The sequence below is a fragment of the Mercenaria mercenaria genome, chromosome 6 (assembly GCF_021730395.1).
Source record: "Mercenaria mercenaria strain notata chromosome 6, MADL_Memer_1, whole genome shotgun sequence".
NCBI lineage: Eukaryota > Metazoa > Mollusca > Bivalvia > Venerida > Veneridae > Mercenaria > Mercenaria mercenaria.
The window spans coordinates 37,160,746-37,182,206 of NC_069366.1; the positions used below are offsets into that span (position 1 = coordinate 37,160,746).

At 35.9% G+C, this 21,461-nt stretch overlaps 1 protein-coding gene across 1 annotated transcript in view; it reads left to right on the forward strand.

Moving 5' to 3' along the window:
• Positions 1 to 21,461, forward strand: part of LOC128558017 (regulation of nuclear pre-mRNA domain-containing protein 1B-like) — a 31,726-nt gene that overhangs the window by 3,635 nt on the left and 6,630 nt on the right. Inside the window, exons 2-6 of the mRNA XM_053546760.1 lie at positions 9,537 to 9,666; positions 12,679 to 12,785; positions 15,766 to 15,971; positions 16,373 to 16,465; positions 16,721 to 16,754. Coding sequence (XP_053402735.1) covers positions 9,537 to 9,666; positions 12,679 to 12,785; positions 15,766 to 15,971; positions 16,373 to 16,465; positions 16,721 to 16,754 — 570 coding nt within the window. The remainder of the gene's footprint in view (positions 1 to 9,536; positions 9,667 to 12,678; positions 12,786 to 15,765; positions 15,972 to 16,372; positions 16,466 to 16,720; positions 16,755 to 21,461) is intronic.

The following is a 21,461-nucleotide window of genomic DNA, read 5'->3' on the forward strand; positions in this document are numbered from 1 at the left end:
ACTTGAATGACCTGTCCGTTCGTTATAAACAATTATAAGATACTTTAAACAGAAAGATAAGCAATAAATTTTTAAAAGTATATCTCAAGAATATTGGTTATAATTAAACTTCCAATTGATCTGTATCAATTACATTCATGTATCATGTTTAATTTATCAAATTAAGAATAAAATAAATTATTAAAAAGTATTTCTTTAGATATATGAGATATTTGAAAACTGTCCATTCTTCAGTTTTTAGGATATATATGATATCAGTTGTGACTGTTATTCATACAGTAATGTGGATGTCTAAAAGTAAATTATTAAAAGTCTCTTGTAATTCATTTATGAATGACAATGTACTTTAGTTTATATGTTTTAACTCCATGTATATAGTACATTGATGAGACTATAATGAATAAAATATATAATATCTGAATATCTATTTTCTTTCTTATGCCAAAAAGAAATATGAAGAAATAATTCTATAATTTCTGATAATAAACATTTGACCGGCCCTTTCCGATCATGTTAAGCCCTTTCCGATCAGCGCGGTTTATGTACTGACGCGTATTTTGTCTATTATTCATTTAAAAATCGAAAATTGCTATTTTTTATTCATAATTTATTTTCCTTTTTATTTGTTAAATGAAATATGAAGAAACAATTAAATAATTTTCAATATTAAACATGTGAAAGGCCCTTTCCATTGAAGCCCTTTCCGATCAGCGCGGTTTATGCAATGACCCGTATTTTGTCTATAATTCATTTAAAAATCGAAAAATGATATATTTTTTTCGTAAGTTCTTTCCTTTTTGATTTGTTAAATGAAATATGAAGAAATTATTAAATTATTTCCAATAATAAACATATGACATGTCCTTTCCGATCATGTTAGGCCCTTTCCGATCAGCGCGGTTTATGCCATGACTCGTAATTTGTCTATAAATTATGTAAAAATATATAATTGAATTTTTTTTGTCATAATTTATTTTCTTTTTTAATGCAAAAATGAAATATGAAAAAATAATTCCTTAATTTCTAATAATAAACATATGGCAGGCCCTTTCCGAACATGTTAGGCCCTTTCCGATCAAATACCACGGAAAGGGCCCTTTCCGGTATCTAGTCATGCCCTTAGTTTTCTTTTGTTTGTTTTGACATTTCTTTTGATGAATCTAAGTGAATTATTTGCTTTCAATGTGATGTTATCAATGTGTTTTGACCAACTGAGATCTTTACTTGATGCCCAGGTATTTAGCAGCTTCTGTAGTTTCTAGTGCCAGGCGTTTTTTTCGGCCGTTTTTATAGCCGTTATTCGGCTATATTCCCAATGCCAAAAAGTACGTATTTTTCCCAAAATGAGTGCAAAAATTCCCAATCTACATTCTGAAAAAAATTTCATCAAAATTGCACAACTATTGACCAAATTATGGACAATTTTATAATAGAAGTATGTTAAAGAGGTTGTACAAAGTGAAACATGTGCACGAGGGAGTGCTTAAACACATTCTTACTATATCCTATGGGACTAAACATTTCCCAATTTGGAACATTTACGCGTCAAAATTCCCAATTTTGAGGGTATAGGCTATGTTCTCAAATTTGCTAGAAAAAACCCTGAGTGCTATATTATCATTATTATGGAGTGGTATAATTGTAGGTGATAGGACTTTTCTTTCGAGTAATCCTCAATACCTCACACTTACCCTTATTGAACTCCAGTGACCAGTGCTTTTCCCAGGCTTCTAGGGAATGAGATCATTTTGTAGGGATTGGGAGTCAAGGGAGGATTTAACCATCAGATAGGCAATAGTGTCATCTGCAAAAAGTCTTGACTTGCATTTGATGGTTTTGTTTTGTTTTGTTTTATTCATTTTTATTTGTTTACGCTGCGCTGCGTAGTTATGACTGTTTCCAGTCAAACTAATCAGTTGTAGGCCCAGCGAGATTTGAATTTTGAGACCCGTTGCCAGATACAGGTCGGTGCCTGGATTGATTCCAAAGTATTAGATTCATATGATATAATTAAAAGGGAACCTTAATTCAAGGCCCTGGTGTTAGTTTTGGAATATGTCTGGGTCATGGCTAGAGTATTTTATTGTTTTTGTAATGTTTTAAATGTTATATCCCCCTGAATTGTATCTAAATTGCCAAAATAATGAACAGAATATGAGATATATAATTAAATTTATTAAATTTTGTCATCCAGGGTAAGAGCCGCGATTACCTTCCTTACACTCCTGAAACGCCTAAGAAAAACTGCCACTGACCATGAACTACATCTATGCTCTACTGCTTTTATTTTATTAACCACGAAACTTTAAAAACTTTAAAACTTTAAAAACAAATTTAAAAATCATTTATATACGTCCTATTGTTGTCAGTACACAGGTTATTTATAGATTACACGCCGCGCCTACTGCATAATTGTGTCATATCGATAAATATGCTTACTCTATGTACTATTAAACATTCAATGTACTGTACTGATACAATTTTACTCTATGTTTTTAAATTACTGTCATTTTGTCATGTTTTAATGCTTTTCAGAATCAGATCTGTTTTTTGCACTTTCTAGCCAAAAGTCTAAATTTAATGATTATATCGGTATTAATTACTTTACATTTGATGGACTCTGGGAGGTCTTTAAGTAGGCTATGAAGGGACAAGGGCCAATAACTGATCCTTGTAGAACCCCAGAAAGATCAGGAAGTTCGTCTAAGGTGAAGCCATCCACAACTACTCCTCAGTCCTTGAGAAATGAATTGATCCATTGGGATGCTAATGGTTGGACTCCCAGGGTATCAAGTTTATGAATCAATTTATGGTATTTAAAGGCTTTACTGAAGTCTGTGTTGATGACATCAGTCTGTTGGCCATTCTCAAGATTGTCAAATACCTCTTTTGTGAAACTTGTAAGTTTTGTTTCACAGCTATGCTTTGAGCTGAAGCCATGTTGATACTGGCTAAGGAGATCTTTTCTGTCAAAGTGAGACAAGAATATGTTCCATTAATTTAGAGGCAGTACATATTAGGGATATGGGCCTATCTATAGTTACTAGCCTTGGATTTTGGACCTTTCTTGTAAACAGGTGCAAAAATTGCTCTCTTCCAGTCTTTTGGTACTTGACCTGTTACTAATGGAAACATGTGTTAATATCTCGTATTCAGAATGGCTCCAACCGAAGTGAGAGCTTTTAAAAAATGTTTACGAAAATACGTAGTTTAGCAACTTTGTGATGACTTGTTGTATCTTTCTCCTAGCAGTTACAAATGGAAGTGGCTGGAGGACAAAATAACAATTGATGAGCACAATCCAGGTGTAAAATACTAAAGAAAAGCATAAGTTTATTATAGGTAGGTGGGCCGGTGGTCTAGTGGTAACACGCTTGACTGTCAATCCAGAGGTCCGGGGTTCGAATCCCGGTCCAGCACTGGAAATTTCTGAGATGCTCTTGAGTGTCTCCCACCTAACTTAGAGGCCTGTACTGGTTCTTCCCAGGAAAGACGGCTTCACCTGTATCGGTGCTATACATCGGGTACATTAAAGAACCAGACTGTCTATTCGCTAAGAGCTAGGCTAAGTCAGCCGGACAAGTCTGTATCTAAAAAGGATTTCTCTCTATCTCTTCTGGGGGCTTTATCTCACTCTGTCCCTCTGGTCAGATCGCTCTGTGTCTGTGCTAGTAGAGGATGAATTTCGCGCCCTGCATGGCTGCATTTGCTGTATGTAAAGCGCCTTTGAATGTGTTTGTCATGAAAAGGGCGCTATATAAATCTGGTATAATAATAATAATAATAATATAATAATTATCTTAATCCTTCAGTCCCGAGAATAACATGAGTTTTGTATAAAAGCTTCCATTAAGGAAAACAAGTCCCTAATTACTATTAATAATTTATCAAATTCATGATCAGGTCTTTCTTAGGTTAGAGGATTATTGATACTTCCGTTTTCTGTCACTTGCACTCAGGGTTGGCAAAAACCCGGGTTTTAAGCATATTGCCCAGCCCAGTGGGTAATACTGGGAAAATCCGGGTTTTACTGGGCAATAGTGGTCAATACTGGGCAATATAATATTCCAATTCAAACTTCAATGCATAGTTCAACCCTTTAGTTGACTAACAGCCCATATAGTGATAGCAGTGACACCTGCATGCCTAGTGCTATAATATCTATAAAAATCTACTGAATAGACATTATTATGATGATAACTGAGCAATTATTAAGCAAGATTAGGGGATTAAAGTTAGAAGTGTGAACAACTTAAATCTGGCCATTTTACTCATGAAAATTAGTTTAGATCACATTGTCATTTCTATCATATAACCATAAAACCTAAGGACCCCATGTGGAATTGTTTTAATGTTACTGTGGATGATTAAAAAGATTGTAAAATGAAAAGACTGTGGTACTGTGGTAAGTGCCAAAATTGAGAGTCTGAAAGGTCATAGACTGAAATGTTACACTGTGCAAAGAAGTATAACCTAAGGACCCCGTGTGGAATTGTTTTAATGTTACTGTGGATGATTAAAAAGATTGTAAAATGAAAAGACTGTGGCACTGTGGTAAGTGCCAAAATTGAGAGTCTGAAAGGTCATAGACTGAAATGTTACACTGTGCAAAGAAGTATAAGCTCTTTGCACTGTGTAACAATCATTGAAAGGGTGTTTCAAATTTTGGTATTATTCAGAAGAAACTCAGAAACTGACTTGGGATCGGAAAAACTGCAAAACTTGAGTTCAGTTACAGAATACGTCTTGATAAATAAGAACTAGACTGGTAGACTATTCCTATGTTAAGCAAAATCTAGTTGTGACCTAAGAGAGATCTAACTATAAAATTTAATGTTGAAAGGTGTTTACGTTCTGGTGAAAATATTTTGTTGTGTAAATAAACCATAATTTTGTTAATGAAGCTGTTCTGTCAGCTACCTTTGTAATCACTTCACCACTTTTTCAAAGTACTAAAGCTTAATGTAAGAATTAGCTTACATTTTATAACATAGACCAGGGGTCAAATTTAGCAACATTTTCTACTAGCTAAAAGTAGCTAGTGCCCTTTTTGTTCACAAGCTGAAATGAAAAGCTACCAGCTAATGTTAAACAATAATATTTAATTACTTTATTAATATTTTACTGGCCAAAACTTACTGATTAATCTCTGTAAGTAGCCATTCACCAAAAAAAAAAATCTATTAGCTTAAAACAGCTAGTGCCATTTTTATCCTCTTACAAGCTAAAGTCAAAGCTTTCCATGTTAACTTGATGCAAGCTTCAATCATGTATTATATCAGAGTTTTGCTGAACAGGAAAATATCATTTATAAACATACAAGGGATGTTCGAAATGAATTGCTTATTTCTATCTAGAGACTTCAAATTTCAAGTTAGCCCAAAAGGGCTCATTTCATGCCCTCGAAGTACTCCCAGTGGCTAGAAATGCAAAGTTTCAGCCGATGTATCCACTTCTTGAAGGCATCACGGTACGCTGATTTTGGCACAGTAATAAGGTACTGATGAATGGCAGATCCAAGTGCCTGTCGGGACTGGTATTTCCGCCCAGCAAGGAATGATTTCAATTTTGGAAACAAAAAGAAATCACATGGGGCAAGGTCTGGGGAATACGGGGGGGGTGAACTATTGCGGAGGTATGAGCGGGGGCATTGTCATGTAGAAGACGGACATGTTTAAAACCAGTGGCAGGACGTTGTTTCTGATAATACTTTTTCAGTTTCTTCAGTACTACGTCTTTGTAGTACTTTCCGGTGATGCTTTTGCCCTTTTTACCGGCACTTTTATTGCGACTCCTTCACCAGAGAAGAAGATTGCATACAAAACCTTCTCTGCACTCAAAGAATGTTTGGCAATTATTGGGCGTTTGCTGTGTTTAGTGGCCCAGATCTTATTGCTAACCTTTCTGACGGGCTCAAAATAATGGACCCAGGTTTCATCACCTGTGACAACATTGGCAAACTGCTTTTTGTCATATTTTGGAAACATTTGAAGCAGCTTTTTGGCCACTTTAACCCGTTGCCTCTTTTGCTCATCAGTCAACAGATGTGGCACCCATCTAGCAGAAATCTTTCTGACTTTCAAATGCTTCTTCAAAATAAGGTGAACCGTTGATAGTGATATGCCTACCTTTTGTGCAATATCACGAACTGTAAATCTGGCATCTCCTTCAATGATTTCCTTTATTTTGGAAACGATTTCTTTACGAGATGCAGATTTTGGCCTACCTGATTTCGGTGCATTTTTGATGGACTCTACACCAGACTCAGATTTCTTTTTCCACCGCCGAACTGTGTCATAAGACACACAAAAAGGTCCATAAGCAGTAGAAAGTTCAGTCATCAGCTGCTTCAAAGAACAACCAAGTTTTGAGCGAGCTTTGATGTAAGCCCGTATTTCATCTTTCTTGTCGACGCTTCTACCAGCCATTTTTACTACAGTGGTCAATGATTGCGTGTATTCAAATGGCAAATTTTATGTCTTACACTTAGTCTAACATGTACATTTATACACTGTTGTGTAGGTATTGAATAACCCTATACAGGTAGGTATTGGTTTTTATCGTGCCCCACGTGGATATCGAGCTAGAGGACAATAAGCAATTCATATCGAACACTCCTCGTAAATGATAATATTCCTTTCATGAAGAAAAATGTTAACCTGCAGAACAAACTTAAAGCTCTGAAGACATTTGCCTGGTATATTATTGACTAGCTGAAATTAGCTAATATATTCCAAGCCCACTAGATATTCTCAAATTCCACTAGCATTTAGCTTATACATGTATGCTTGTCTAAATTTGAACCCTGATAGAAACTTGTTTCGGTAAAAAAAAATAGAAAAACTTCTTATTGCCCAGTACTGCCCACTTCATTCATTTTAGGAGTATTGCCCAACCCGGGAAAACCCGGGTTTTCCCAGGCGGGTTTACCAACCCTGGGCGGGTTGTCTCCAACCCTGCTTGCAATATTTTTAAAACCATAAAAAAAGTGAACATTTTTAAAATCCTATGATTTTGATTAAGTATAGTTTCCTCTCTTCTAATTTCATTTTCAGTATTCATATTGATTACAATACTGTACCTCTAAACTAGATCTAGAGGTCAGTTTACCCGACTTTCAATTACTGGACATCTATACTTGGTCTAGAAATGTTGAAATAAATGAATAGTTTATTTTTCTTTCATTTCTTTCCTAGCCACTGTCCCTTTTACTATCATCTTATAAGGAATCTTAAGTTTTAAATTAGTGTCACATACCCCAGATGTCAAGGTCACTTATTGACTTAATTCAGATATTGAGCTGTATTCTTAAAAGTTTTATGTCAAGGTTCTCAATTTCACAGTATTCTTCTTACTCATCAAACCTTACATGGGGACTGGTCAAGACCAAAGGTGATAACTTGCCCATACAACTCCTAAAAGGTTTTTCCATGTTCGTTGCTTTTTATATTCGAAAAACGGGGTGTATTATGGGAACACCCCGGGCGGGCAGGCGGGTAGGCAGCGTCCACAGACTTTTTCCGGAGCACATCTTCTTCATGCATGGAGGTAACTTGGCACAATTGTTCACCATCATGAGACGGAGTGTCATGTGCAAGAACCAGGTCCCTAGGTCTGTTTATTTATTTGGGTTTTACAGTATAGGTTAAGGTCAAGGTCACACTTAGAGGTCAAAGGTCGAATTCAAGAATGACTTTGACTGAGCATATCTTCTTCATGCATGGAGGAATTTTGATGTAACTTGGCACAATTGTTCACCATCATGAGATGGAGTGTTGTGCATAAGAATCAGGTCCCTATTTTAGAATTATTTCGCTTTGTTGTTACTTTTATTACTGGTTGTAGGGAAAAATTGAGACCACTTTTCTGTAGTACAACATGCATGTTACATCCAATTTTGATGTGTATTTTGACCTGTCTCTGCTTGGTAAGGATTTTTGTGTGGACTTAGAATTTTTTCTTTATTTTTGGATTTTTTTTTAAGATTAACTTCCCTTAGTCGTTGCTATAAATAACTTATATTGTAACTTTTTTATAATTGGCCATAGGGAAAAACCAAGGCCACTTTTCTGTGGTACAACATCAATGTAATTTTCAAATTTTATCTCTACCTGGTAAGAAATATTTTTGTGGACTTAGAAAAACAAAAGAATTACAATAATTACTACACAAACACAGAATTAAAAATCCATTTGCAAATACAGGTGCTAGTGTAAAGAAATTTGCTATGACGGGTGTATATTGTGACATTCTGGCACTCTTGTTTAGTGTCCTGTGTTTGAATTCCCAAGTAACCCCCATTTGTCCTCTTTTTGTACCCCCCGACAACAAAGTTGTAAGGGGGGGTATACTGGTTTCAGGTTGTCTGTCTGTCTGTCCGTCTGGCCGTAGACGCGATCTTGTGCGCACCATCTCTCCTTATCCCCTTGACAGAATTTAATGAAACTTCACACAAGTGATCAGTACCAACAGTAGTTGTGCATGGGGCATGTTTGGTTCTTTTAGACAAAAAATTTGCAGAGTTATGGGACTTTGTTTTTTTGTTACTATACTATATACATAGACACAATCTTGTGCGCACCATCTCTCCTCATCGCCTTGACACAATTTAATGAAACTTCACACAAGTGATCAGTACCAACAGTAGTTGTGCATGGGGCATGTTAGGTTCTTTTAGAAAAAAAAATTGCAGAGTTATGGGACTTTGTTTTTTTTTTTTGTTACTATACTATATACATAGACACAATCTTGTGCGCACCATCTCCCCTCATCGCCTTGACACAATTTAATGAAACTTCACACAAGTGATCAGTAACAACAGTAGTTGTGCATGGGGCATGTTAGGTTCTTTCAGCGACAAAAATTGCAGAGTTATGGGACTTTGTTTTTTTGTTACTATACTATATACATAGACACAATCTTGTGCGCACCATCTCTCCTCATCCCCTTGACACAATTTAATGAAACTTCACACAAGTGATCAGTAACAACAGTAGTTGTGCATTGGGCATGTTAGGTTCTTTCAGTGACAAAAATTGCAGAGTTATGGGACTTTGTTTCTTGTTAACATACTATGTGCATACAGTCTGCATATGCAATCTTGTGCGTGCCTAATCTACCAAACCCTTACACACAATTTAATGAAACTTCACACAAGTGATCAGTACCAACCCTAGTTGTGCATGGTGCATGTTACATTCTTTTAGATAAATATTCTGCATAGTTATGGGACTTTGTTTTTTGTTACTATACTGTATACATACAGTCTATATACATACAGTCCACATAATTATGCAATGTTGTGTGCATCAAATTGCAATGTACTGTGTCAGTGCATGCGGGGGGTACATTCATCACCTTTAGTGATAGCTCTAGTTAAACATTTTCTTTCATTGCCTTTATTGTTATTTAGTATCTCAACTCATTTGATGACAGAGGTGTATTACAGAGGAGTCTCTTACTGATGGTATAGGTATATTTAGATAATTGAGACAAATCTATGATTTATACCTACATGTATTCTGTCTATTTTACAGTAACTCCGCCACGACGACTTATCTACATTTATCTCGCCAATGATGTCATACAGAACAGTAAAAAGAAAGGACCAGAATTTACACATGATTTTGGGACGGTTATGGCAGAAGCTTTTACTACAGGATACAAGTAAAACAGTTTTGCTAGTCAACTCTTCACTTTCCTGTATCACAATGCATATGATGTTGCAAATTTACTTTATTAGTGAATTGCAGTACAATATTTAGTAGTTTCTCATGATATCTAAAAGAAATATCTATGGAGTGAAATTCTCATAAGAACATAGAACAAAATCTCGATTATCAGTGAAAATAGTTTATGCCTACTTTATTTAATAAAAAAAGTTATTTCTGTTGTTTATAAGTCACCTGCCTGTGTTTCACTGGAGGGGACTTGTGGACTGTCCTTCTGTCTGTCCTACCTGTGTTTCACTGGAGGGGACTTGTGGACTGTCTTTCTGTCTGTTAGTCACACAAAGCAGGGTCCTGTCTTAACTCTTAAATGTACAAGATATTTTTCATGAAATGGGTACATGGATAGGGTGATGAACTGGAGAATATGCACAATTTTTTTATTGCTATCGCAAAAATTGTGGTTTATATGGCAACAAATAGGCCAAAAGTATGACCAAAAAAAGTAGCAAAGTTGGATCCTGCAGTTCCTTAAAGTCAAAGTTTTCCAGTAAAATGGTAGGAGACAATATGGAGAACATACACATTCTTTTATTTTACAACATACACATTGTTTTGTTTTCTGCATTTGTACATGTATCTGCCCAGTCACTGTGGATTCTGTCATAACTCTAAAAGTATAAGAATTTTTAGCCCACCATCATCAGATGGTGGGCTATTCAAATCACTCTGCGTCCATGGTCCGACGTCCGTCCTTCCGTCCTTCCGTTAACAATTTCTCGTTATCGCATCTCCTCAGAAACTGCCAGGGGGATTTTGACCAAACTTTGTCAGAATGATGTATTGGTACCCTAGTTGTGTCCCCCTGAAAATCAGACTGGTTCAACAATTCTTTAGTGAGTTATGGCCCTTTGTTTATTTCTATAATTTACATAGATTTATATAGGGAAAAACTTGAAAATCTTCTTGTCCAAAACCACAGAGCCTAGGGCTTTGATATTTGGTATGAAGCATCATCTAGTGGTCCTCTACCAAAATGATTCAAATTATTTCCCTGGGGTTTAATATGGCCCCGCCCCGGGGGTCACATGGTTTATATAGACTTAAATAGGGAAAAACTTTGAAAAACCTCTTATTCAAAAACACAGGGCCTAGGGCTTTGATATTTTGTATGCGACATTATCTAGTGGTCTTCTACTAAGATTGTTCAAATTATTCCCCTAGGGTCAAATATGGCCTCGCCCCGGGGGTCACATTGTTTACATAGACTTATATAGGGAAAAACTTTGAAAATCTTCTTGTCCAAACCACAAAGCCTAGGGCTTTGGCATTTGTAATGTAGCATCCTCTAGTGGTTCTCTACCAAGTTTGTTCAAATCATCCCCTAGGGTCAATTATGGCCCCACCCTGGGGGTCACATGGTTCATATAGACTTATATAGGGAAAAGCTTTTAAAATCTTCTTGTCAATAACCTACAACATTCAAATTTAGACCACATGTATGGTTTTGAGTGGCAAGATGAACCTTGACATGAGTTGACCTTGATTTTGACCTAGTGACCTACATTCACATTTCTGTAGCTACAGTCTTCAAATTTGGACCACATGCATAGTTTTGTGCACTGAAAAAATTTTGACCTTGATATTGACCTAGTGACCTAATTTCACATTTTTGAAGGTACAGGCTTCAAATTTGAACCACATGCATAGTTCTGTGTTCTGAAATAAAATTTGACCTTGATTTTGACCTAGTGACCTACTTTCACATTTCTCAAGCTACAGCCTTCAAATTTGGACCACATGCATAGTTTTGTGTTCCGAAATGAAATTTGACCTTCATTTTGACCTAGTGACCTACTTTCACATTTCTCAAGCTACAGCCTTCAAATTCGGACCACATGCATAATTTTATGTACCGAAACAAACTTTGACCTTTACATTGACCTAGTGACCTACTTTCACATTTTTGAAGGTACAGGCTTCAAATTTGGACCACATGCATAGTTCTGTGTTCCAAAATAAAATTTGACCTTGCTTTTGACCTAGTTACCTACTTTCACATTTCTCGAGCTACAGCCTTCAAATTTGGACCTCTTGCATAGTCTTGTGTACCGAAATGAACTTTGACCTTAAGGTTGACCTAGTGACCTACTTTCACATTTCTGTAGCTACAGGCTTCAAATTTAGACGTACATGCATAGGATTGTGTACCGAAGCAAACTTTGACCTTGACATTGACCTAGTGACCTACTTTCACATTTTTGAATGTATAGGCTTTAAATTTGGACCACATGCATAGATTTGTATTCTGAAGTGTAATTTGACCTTGATTTTGACCTAGTGACCTACTATTACATTTCTCAAGCTACAGCCTTCAAATTTGGACCACTTGCATAGTTTTGTGTACTGAAATAAACTTTGACCTTAAGATTGACCTAGTGACCTACTTACAAATTTATCAAACTACAGCCTTCAAACTTGATGCACATGCATAGTTTTGTGTACAAAGAACTTTGTCCTTGAAATTGATATAGTGACCTACTTTCACATTTCTCAAGCTACAGCTTTCGAATTTGGACCACATGCACAGTGTTGTGTATGGAAATGAAATTTGACCTTGAGCTAGTCAGTAAGTCTTTAAATTTGGAACTCTCAAAAATGGCACATTGGTGGGCGCCAAGATCACTCTGTGATCTCTTGTTTTCATTAAACCCAAAAGCAGTGTACAGATATTTTTAATTTGTCCCTATATCTGTCTGTTGGTCCATCTGTCAGTCACAAAAGATTTTTTCCTTTGTTAATTTTCAAAGTACAGAAAACTTATAGATATTATGTTAATAGTAGAATATGCAGGTTTTCAGATAAATTTCAGTTTTAAAAAATGTGGTTTCTATGGCAGCAGATATGACAAATCCCCTTTCTATATCTAAAGGGGACTTCTATTGCTGGACAATAGTCTTGTTATTCCTATTGTTTGCATACCTATGTTTTTACTGTTGTCTTTTCACAGGGATGCTGGAGAAAAGCAGAGAGGATCTCTTGACAGAATTCTCAACATTTGGGAAGACCGCGGTGTATATACGAAAGACTTTATGAAGAATCTCAGGCAGGGAATAGGTATAATAATCTTACTGCAGTATATATAATTAAGCCACACTATGAGAAAACTAACATAGTGCATTTGCAACCAGCATGGATCCAGACCAGCCTGCGCATCCGTGCAGTCTGGTCCGGACCCATGCTGTTCGCTAACGGTTTCTCTAATTGCAATAGGCTTTGAAAGTGAACTGCATGGATCCTGACCAGACTGCGCAGATGCTCAGGCTGGTCTGGATCTATGTTGGTCGCAAATGCACTAAGTTGGTTTTCTCATGGGGCGACTCTTATCTTATTGACAGTCTTATTGCAGAATATATGATTCCACGATACTGCAGAAATTGAATACATTCAAACTACTTGGAAGATAGAAACTTGTTTGCTGCAGTGGGTCTGGATAGACTGATTTTTAGCTCCACAATTGGAAGAACTAGGAGAGCTGTTGTACTCATCTAGGCATCACCTTTGGCAGTGTTCAGTTTCAGTTTTCCAGTGAATTATAGAATTTTCTCAGTGAAATAAAAGTGATAATCTACAGTTTTGAAACAGTAGGTTATCATTTTTATTTTTTCACTGTTTTTGCCGAACCAGTTCCGGTCCTCCGTCACGACTGAAGTCAAATTGTATACCGAGCGTTATGAATACCAGGGACCGTAATGACGATGACGTCGTTAAAATGACGTCATTGTGTTATGCTTTCTGCTGACCTTTCCCTCGATTTTCGACATTTTATAAATTACGCAACAAAAGTAGAGCTTTACACATGAAATAAAAAGAAAATTTGTTTGTTTCAGTGAAATATCAATTTTATTTAACAAGTGAGCACCAAAAAAGTCATTTTCACCTGTGGCTACGCCACTCGTGAAAATATCACTTTTTTTATGCTCACTTGTGAAATAAAATTGATATTTCACTGAAACAAACAAATATCCTATATATCTTCTCAACTATTAACCTTTCTATCATCAAATTCTGTATAAGGATTTGTCTTGGTAAGGGACATTTATGACTTTTGGTTAAACGTCAGGTACCCTAGAGGACAAGGTCACTGGGGTCAGATATTGTAATAATGATAAGTTTTGCTCATACCCCCTCCCCTCCTAACAAAAAATATAATTTGAACATTTGTCTTACTAGTACCTGATATTGTTTCTTAAATCTCTCATTCCAATTTTCTACTTACCAATCCTTGAAAAAAAAAATCATGATCTTTTCAAATTTTAACTGCATGTTCTTTCTAAGACTCCACCCTTGCATTACACCCCTTACCCATTCCTAGTTTCATTTCACTTCTTTATTGGCAAACATTTTCAATTCAAGTGTGCTGTCTGTTACAGTTCTTGTGAAAGAAACTGTTATATCTGTAAAGATAGTACATGCTTTTGTAGAGAGATATATTTGCTTTGTAGTTTTTAGCTCGACTATTCGAAGAATAAGTAGAGCTATCCTACTCACCACGGCGTCGGCGTCGGCGTTGGCGTTGGCGTCGGCGTCGGCGTCACACCCTGGTTAAGTTTTTCGTACCAGTCCACATTTTGACAAAGTCTTTTGAGATAAAGCTTTGAAACTTTCAACACTTGTTTACCATCACCATGTCCAGTTATAGGCAAGAGTATATAACTCTGTCAAGCATTTTGACTGAATTATGGCCCCTTTTGACTTAGAAATCTTGGTTAAGTTTTTCGTACCAGTTCATATTTTGGCAAAGTCTTTTGAGATAAAGCTTTGAAACTTTCAACACTTGTTTACCATCATCATGTCCAGTTGTAGGCAAGAGTACATAACTCCATCAAGCATTTTGGTTGAATTATTGCCCCTTTTTTACTTAGAAATCTTGGTTAAGTTTTTCGTACCAGTCTACATTTTGACAAAGTCTTTTGAGATAAAGCTTTGAAACTTTCAACACCTGTTTACCATCACCATATCCAGTTATAGGCAAGAGAACATAACTCCATCAAGCATTTTGGCTGAATTATGGCCCCTTCTGACTTAGAAGTCTTGGTTAAGTTTTTCGTACCAGTTTATATTTTGTGTAAAGTGTTTGACATATGGCTTTGAAACTTTTATATCTTGTTCAGTATTATAGTCTCTATCAATAGGCAAGAGTACATAACTCTGTCATCTTTTTTGGCTGAATTATGGCCCTTTTTGAACTTGGAAATTGGTTCTGTTTTCATATATGTCCATGTTTTGTCAAGACTATTTGACATATGGCTTTTAAACTTTAAACACTTGTTTATCATTATGATTTCCATCTGCAGGCAAGAGTACATAACTCTTGACAACTATTTTGGCTGAATTATGGCCCTTTTTGGACTTCGTCATTTTTGTCAAAATATTTGAACTGTGGCTTTGAAACTGTTAACACTAGTATATACTAATCAACATGATTTCCATCTGTAGGCAAGTGTACATAACTCTGTCAACTATTTTGACTGAATTATGACCCTTTTTGGACTTGGAAATTAGTTAAACTTTTCATACAAGTCTGTGTTTGCCTAACATATAGCTTAATAACATATTTGCCATCATGGTCACACATTGCCACTTAGTGCAAGACTAATCGAAAATCCACAAATACAGGAAAAATTTTTGTTTAATCCATTTTTTTCTTTTGTCTGAAAATCTATGGAAATATTTTGACCCCATTCTTCAATCAATTCTTCGAATAGTCGAGCGCGCTGTCATCCGACAGCTCTTGTTATATTTATAGGTTTACTGCATGTTTCTAGATGAAATGTTATCTGGTATCTAAGGGTATTGAAACGCACATGCATTCCTTTTCAAAGCCATTATTACAGTCTTTAGTATGTGAGATTTGAACCTGTAAAAAGAATTTATCATGTTAAATGCAAGTGCATAGAAAAGACTTTAATAACACCGCTGGAATGAATATAACAGTAACTATATTATGTGCTCTTTTTTCATCAAGAAAGTTGAAATCATTTTAAAATGATTTTTTTGCGCAGAATGTATGTTATGGCATGTGTTTGTTTTACAGCAAGTGGACAGACAGCTGCACATACTGCACATATAAAAGATGTATTCAAGGAGGACATATTAGCACCTAGAAAGGAACCGAATCCTAAAGAGGTGGCCCCAAAGGAGGTGATTCCACGTAAGAGGAGAAGAAAAGATGAACCAGAACAGACATCATTGAAACAAGAGCTTGATGCAATGAAGCATGATGAGCTAGCCACCCATGATGTATGTATTTGTCTGTCTATGAAATTCATAACTTTTACGTCTTAGTTTGATTTCATATTTGTGATATGCTGTATGGTGTAATGAAATTACTCGATTTTACTCTTAAAAAAGAAAAACGGCTTAATTACTTGAAATGTCTTGGTAAAATAATGTCTTATTTAATAGTCAGTAGTTCTTTTAAGCTGCAGTGAATTTAAATCTATGTATATTGCCTGTGAAAAGCATATATGTGTAACATTTCGAAACTGAGACATTGTCATTCAGATATTAGGGATTATTTACATGGTTAATAGTGTTAACACTGCAGAAAAAAGGAAGTGTATAACAGTGACAAGACATTTATGAAAATATTGTATTACAATGCAGTGGCTAACTTTTATAAATCTTTTTTTTTTCAACAGAATGAGTCATTGATAAAGCGTCTCTCAGCATTGGAGAACTCGGCATCGTGTGATGCAGCTATCAGGGAAAAGATTGCAAAGTTACCACCGGAGGTTTCAGATATATCACAGTTAGCTAAACTGCATGGTAAGTTAGCTCCGGAGGTTTCAGATATATCACAGTTAGCTAAACTGCATGGTAAGTTAGCTCCGGAGGTTTCAGATATATCACAGTTAGCTAAACTGCATGGTAAGTTAGCTCCGGAGGTTTCAGATATATCACAGTTAGCTAAACTGCATGGTAAGTTAGCTCCGGAGGTTTCAGATATATCACAGTTAGCTAAACTGCATGGTAAGTTAGCTCCTGAGGTCTCAGATATATCACAGTTAGCTAAACTGCATGGTAAGTTAGCTCAATACCCATTGTAGCATTGTTTGTGGGGGAATCATTTTGGTGAGTTTCATGATTTAGTCGGTCTATAAATTTTAATTGTAATGGGAAAAAAATCCTGTTTATTTCATCTTAAACTTTGAACTCCGCAAATACGTGTCTTCAGAACATAGATTTCAAATACCATGTTTTTATAGGATGCTTTTATACACAGAGGATGTAAATACATTTTATTTATGTTCTTTAGAGCTGGTAGCAAAAGTGCTAAAGTCTGTTCCATTCCAAAGGTTTACCCCAACTTTGGTGTCATATGACAAAACTACGACACTTACCGGCAAAGTAAACATGGTTTGATAAACTAAAAAAAAGTCACCCTCGAGAAATTTAACGATTTTTTTTCTGCTTTGCCAAATATCCAAATAAATGACAAATTTATATTTTCAACGGCAGTCTCCCATTGTAATTTCTTGTCGCCATTGGAGTTTGCTCTCTAAATTTAAGTATAACGGGAAAATTCACGTGAATTTTATCGGGAGCGACTCAAAACTCATTTCGTTTACAATTCCCTACATGTAAAAATGCACTGAGTGAACTGAAATTTTGTGTTTAAAAATATGTTATTTAGGTTTAACAGAAATGTAAATTGACTCACTTTTAACCTATCAAAGGTGTAAACACTCCAAAAATCTTCCAAATCCTCTGTAGCTCTATCCAATCCTCAGTGAATCAGTTGTAAACAAACAAGCTCTTTTACACATCGATGAAATTCAGGCATCAATCGCACCATGCCCTTGAAACGATGACTTATTCAATTTAACATCATTTCCAAACGCATGGTTCAAAGATAACCTGTATTTTAGCATCCTTACTGAAGTATTTACATTCCGCCACATATCCAATTTCTTTCACAATTTTCAGTTTTCAAAACACAATATTCGCCATATCAAGTCCCGGTTGTGTATGCTTCTTTTTCTCCGAAAGAAACTTATGACGTATAAGATAAATGACATAGTATTGCTGACAATATGCAGATTTATTCGAGGTGCACAAGGGAAGAATTACACAGCTGTAGATACACAATCAGCCGATAGAAGATAGACATCTTGACGTCTTCACGCTAGAATTAAACTTTACTTTTTGAAATATATGTTTAAAAATGCTTAATTGCTTATCATTTCATCAACCTATCTGTTTTTTGTGGGGTTTTTTATTATAATTTTGCTGTTTAGGCCTATATGAAAGCATCTCTTTTTAAACCTGTAATTTACTCTTGATCCAAAGGCTGCTAATTTAGATTTCTTTAAGCGAAATCGGATCACGAACACATTCCCTCTGTTTATTAAATTATTATTATTATCATTATTATTATAATTATTATGTCAGATTTATATTTGACTCAGAGAGAAGTCATAGAGCGTAGAATATTGTTATTTAAAACCGCCAATTTCAATTATGAAATATATCCCCGAACTATCATTTTATCAACTTTTATTGTCCACCGGAGCTACGATGTCCAGAAACAGATCTAAAGTTTTCTAAACATTCAAATACTTTTTCCAAATCATTCATGAATAATTAACGGTAATGTGAGCTGAAACTTTTTTCCGTTAAAATTTTACTTTAAATAGTCTTACATTATTCTTGAAACTGCCAGTCAGGGTTTTTAACAAAGTTTTGATATTTTCTTTTTGTTCCTTATTTTTAGCTCACCTGTCACATAGTGACAAGGTGAGCTTTTGTGATCACGCAGCATCCGTCGTCCGTCCGTAAACTTTTGCTTGTGACCACTCTAGAGGTCACATTTTTTGTGGGATCTTTATGAAAGTTGGTCAGAATGTTCATCTTGATGATATCTGGGTCAAGTTCGAAACTGGGTCACGTGCCATCAAAAACTAGGTCAGTAGGTCTAAAAATAGAAAAACCTTGTGACCTCTCTAGAGGCCATATATTTCACAAGATTTTCATGAAAATTGGTCAGAATGTTCACCTTGATGATATTTAGGTCAAGTTTGAAACTGGGTCACGTGCCGTCAAAAACTGGGTCAGTAGAAAAACCTTATGACCTCTCGAGAGGCCATATATTTCACAAGATCTTCATGAAAATTGGTCAGAACGTTCAGCTCGATGATATCTAGGTCAAGTTCGAAACTGGTTCACGTGCCCTCAAAAACTAGGTCAGTAGGTCAATTAATAGAAAAACTTTGTGACCTCTCTAAAGGCCATATTTTTCATGGGATCTGTATGAAAGTTGGTCTGAATGTTTATCTTGATGATATCTAGGTCAAGCTCGAAACTGGGTCACGTGCGGTCAAAAACTAGGTCAGTAGGTCTAAAAATAGAAAAACCTTGTGACCTCTCTAGAGGCCATATATTTCATGAGATCTTCATGAAAATTGGTCAGAATGTTCACCTTGATGATATCTAGGTCAAGTTCCAAAGTGGGTCACGTGCCATCAAAAACTAGGTCAGTAGGTCAAATAATAAAAAAACCTTGTGACCTCTCTAGAGGCCATATTTTTCATGGGATCTGTATAAAAGTTGGTCTGAATGTTCATCTTGTTATATCTAGGTCAAGTTCGAAAGTGGGTCATGTGCCGTCAAAAACTAGGTCAGTAGGTCAAATAATAGAAAAACCTTGTGACCTCTAGAGGCCATATATTTCATGAGATCTTCATGAAAATTGGTCAGAGTGTTCACCTTGATGATATCTAGGTCAAGTTCAAAAGTGGGTCACGTGCCATCAAAAACTAGGTCAGTAGGTCAAATAATAGAAAAACCTTGTGACCTCTCTAGAGGCCATTCTTGTGAATGGATCTCCATAAAAATTGGTCAGAATGTTCATCTTGATGATATCTAGGTCAAGTTCGAAAATGGGTCACATGCCTTCAAAAAGTAGGTCAAATAATGAAAAAACGTTGTGACCTCTCTAGAGGCCATATTTTTCATGGGATCTGTATGAAAGTTGGTCTGAATGTTTATCTTGATGATATATAGGTCAAGTTTGAAACTGGGTCAACTGCCATCAAAAACTAGGTCAGTAGGTCTTAAAAGTAGAAAAACCTTGTGACCTCTCTAGAGGCCATACCCTTGAATGGATCTTCATGAAAATTGGTCAGAATGTTCACCGTGTTGATATCTAGGTCAAGTTTGAAACTGGGTCATGTGCCTTAAAAAACTAGGTCAGTAGGTCAAATAATAAAAAAAACCTTGTGACCTCTCTAGAGGCCATACTTTACATGGGATCTCTATGAAAATTGGTCTGAATGTTCATCTTGATGATATCTAGGTCAAGTTTGAAACTGGGTCAACTGCGGTCAAAAACCAGGTCAGTAGGTCTAAAATTATTAAAATCTTTTGACCTCTGTAGAGGCCATATTTTTCAATGGATCTTAGGTCAGTTTGGAAACTGGGTCACGTGCAGTCAAAAACTAGGCCAGTAGGTATAAAAATAGAAAAACCTTGTGACCTCTCTAGAGGCCATATTTTTCATGAGATCTTCATGAAAATTAGAATGTTCACCTTGATGATATCTAGGTAAAGTTCAAAACTGGGTCACATACCTTCGAAAACTAGGTCAATAGGTCAAATAATAGAAAAACCTTGTGACCTCTCTAGAGACCATATTTTTCAATGGATCTTCATGAAAATTGGTCAGAATTTTTATCTTGATAATATCTAGGTCAAGTTCAAAACTGGGTCACATGAGCTAAAAAACTAGGTCACTATGTCAAATAATAGAAAAAACGACGCCATACTCAGAACTGGGTCATGTGGGAAGAGGTGAGCGATTCAGGACCATCATGGTCCTCTTGTTATATATATCGTACATTTCTGTTGAATATGTAGGCTGGAGTAGATTCTATGCTTTTAAATTCCACAAGATATGTGCGTAATCTTCGCAAGTGTTACGTCACTTCAGTTTTCTGCTGGATTAAACGAGCACAGATTAATTATTGTCTCTGGCACAATGTCTAGTTGATAAAGTCCACGGAGACCGATTAATAATTCTTTTTTTTTTTTTTGCCTGTGCTGACACGTGTATCATAATTGGCACGAGACGAGGCGCGCGATCGAAGCAAATATGATAGAATGTTCAAAATGATAAACAGAAAGTGTAACATGGGCGTAGGAGCAGCGGGACCTGAAGGACACCCACAAATATGGTGTACAGCATGTTTTTTGTTAAATTGTTACCTTTGAAAAAGAGGACATGGTCCGTTCTACATTTTTTATCCACAGTGGTGACTAAAGGATTTTACATGTAACATAATTATGGAGTCTTAAAGAAAAATCTTTTTTCGGCGACGCCGTCTAAATTCGTTTTCGTTACCTATGCCACGTGACTTCAGTTTGCAAATCAAACTACTTGATAACGCATTATAGATAATTTATCAAAATGGAAGATTTATGCAACACTCTGTCTAATTGGACGAGAGTGTCAATTTCTTTCACTCTGTTGATTGTGCTACGCTGAGTGAAATGTAGACAAAGCGTTTATCCTAAACGACGCTGTTCACAGTTTTAAAGCTAACTTTGGCTCAGTATATTTAGCAAGAATATTGATATATCTCAAAATGATAAGTAAGTTTAATAAATATGATAAAAACCTGTTCAAATACCAACATATATCAAATTAAAGAAAGAGCTGAATACGGTCTGCATATCACAGGAATAAGGGTGTGATAAGAGTCTTTTATGTAGAGAAGTGCTTTTTAAAAA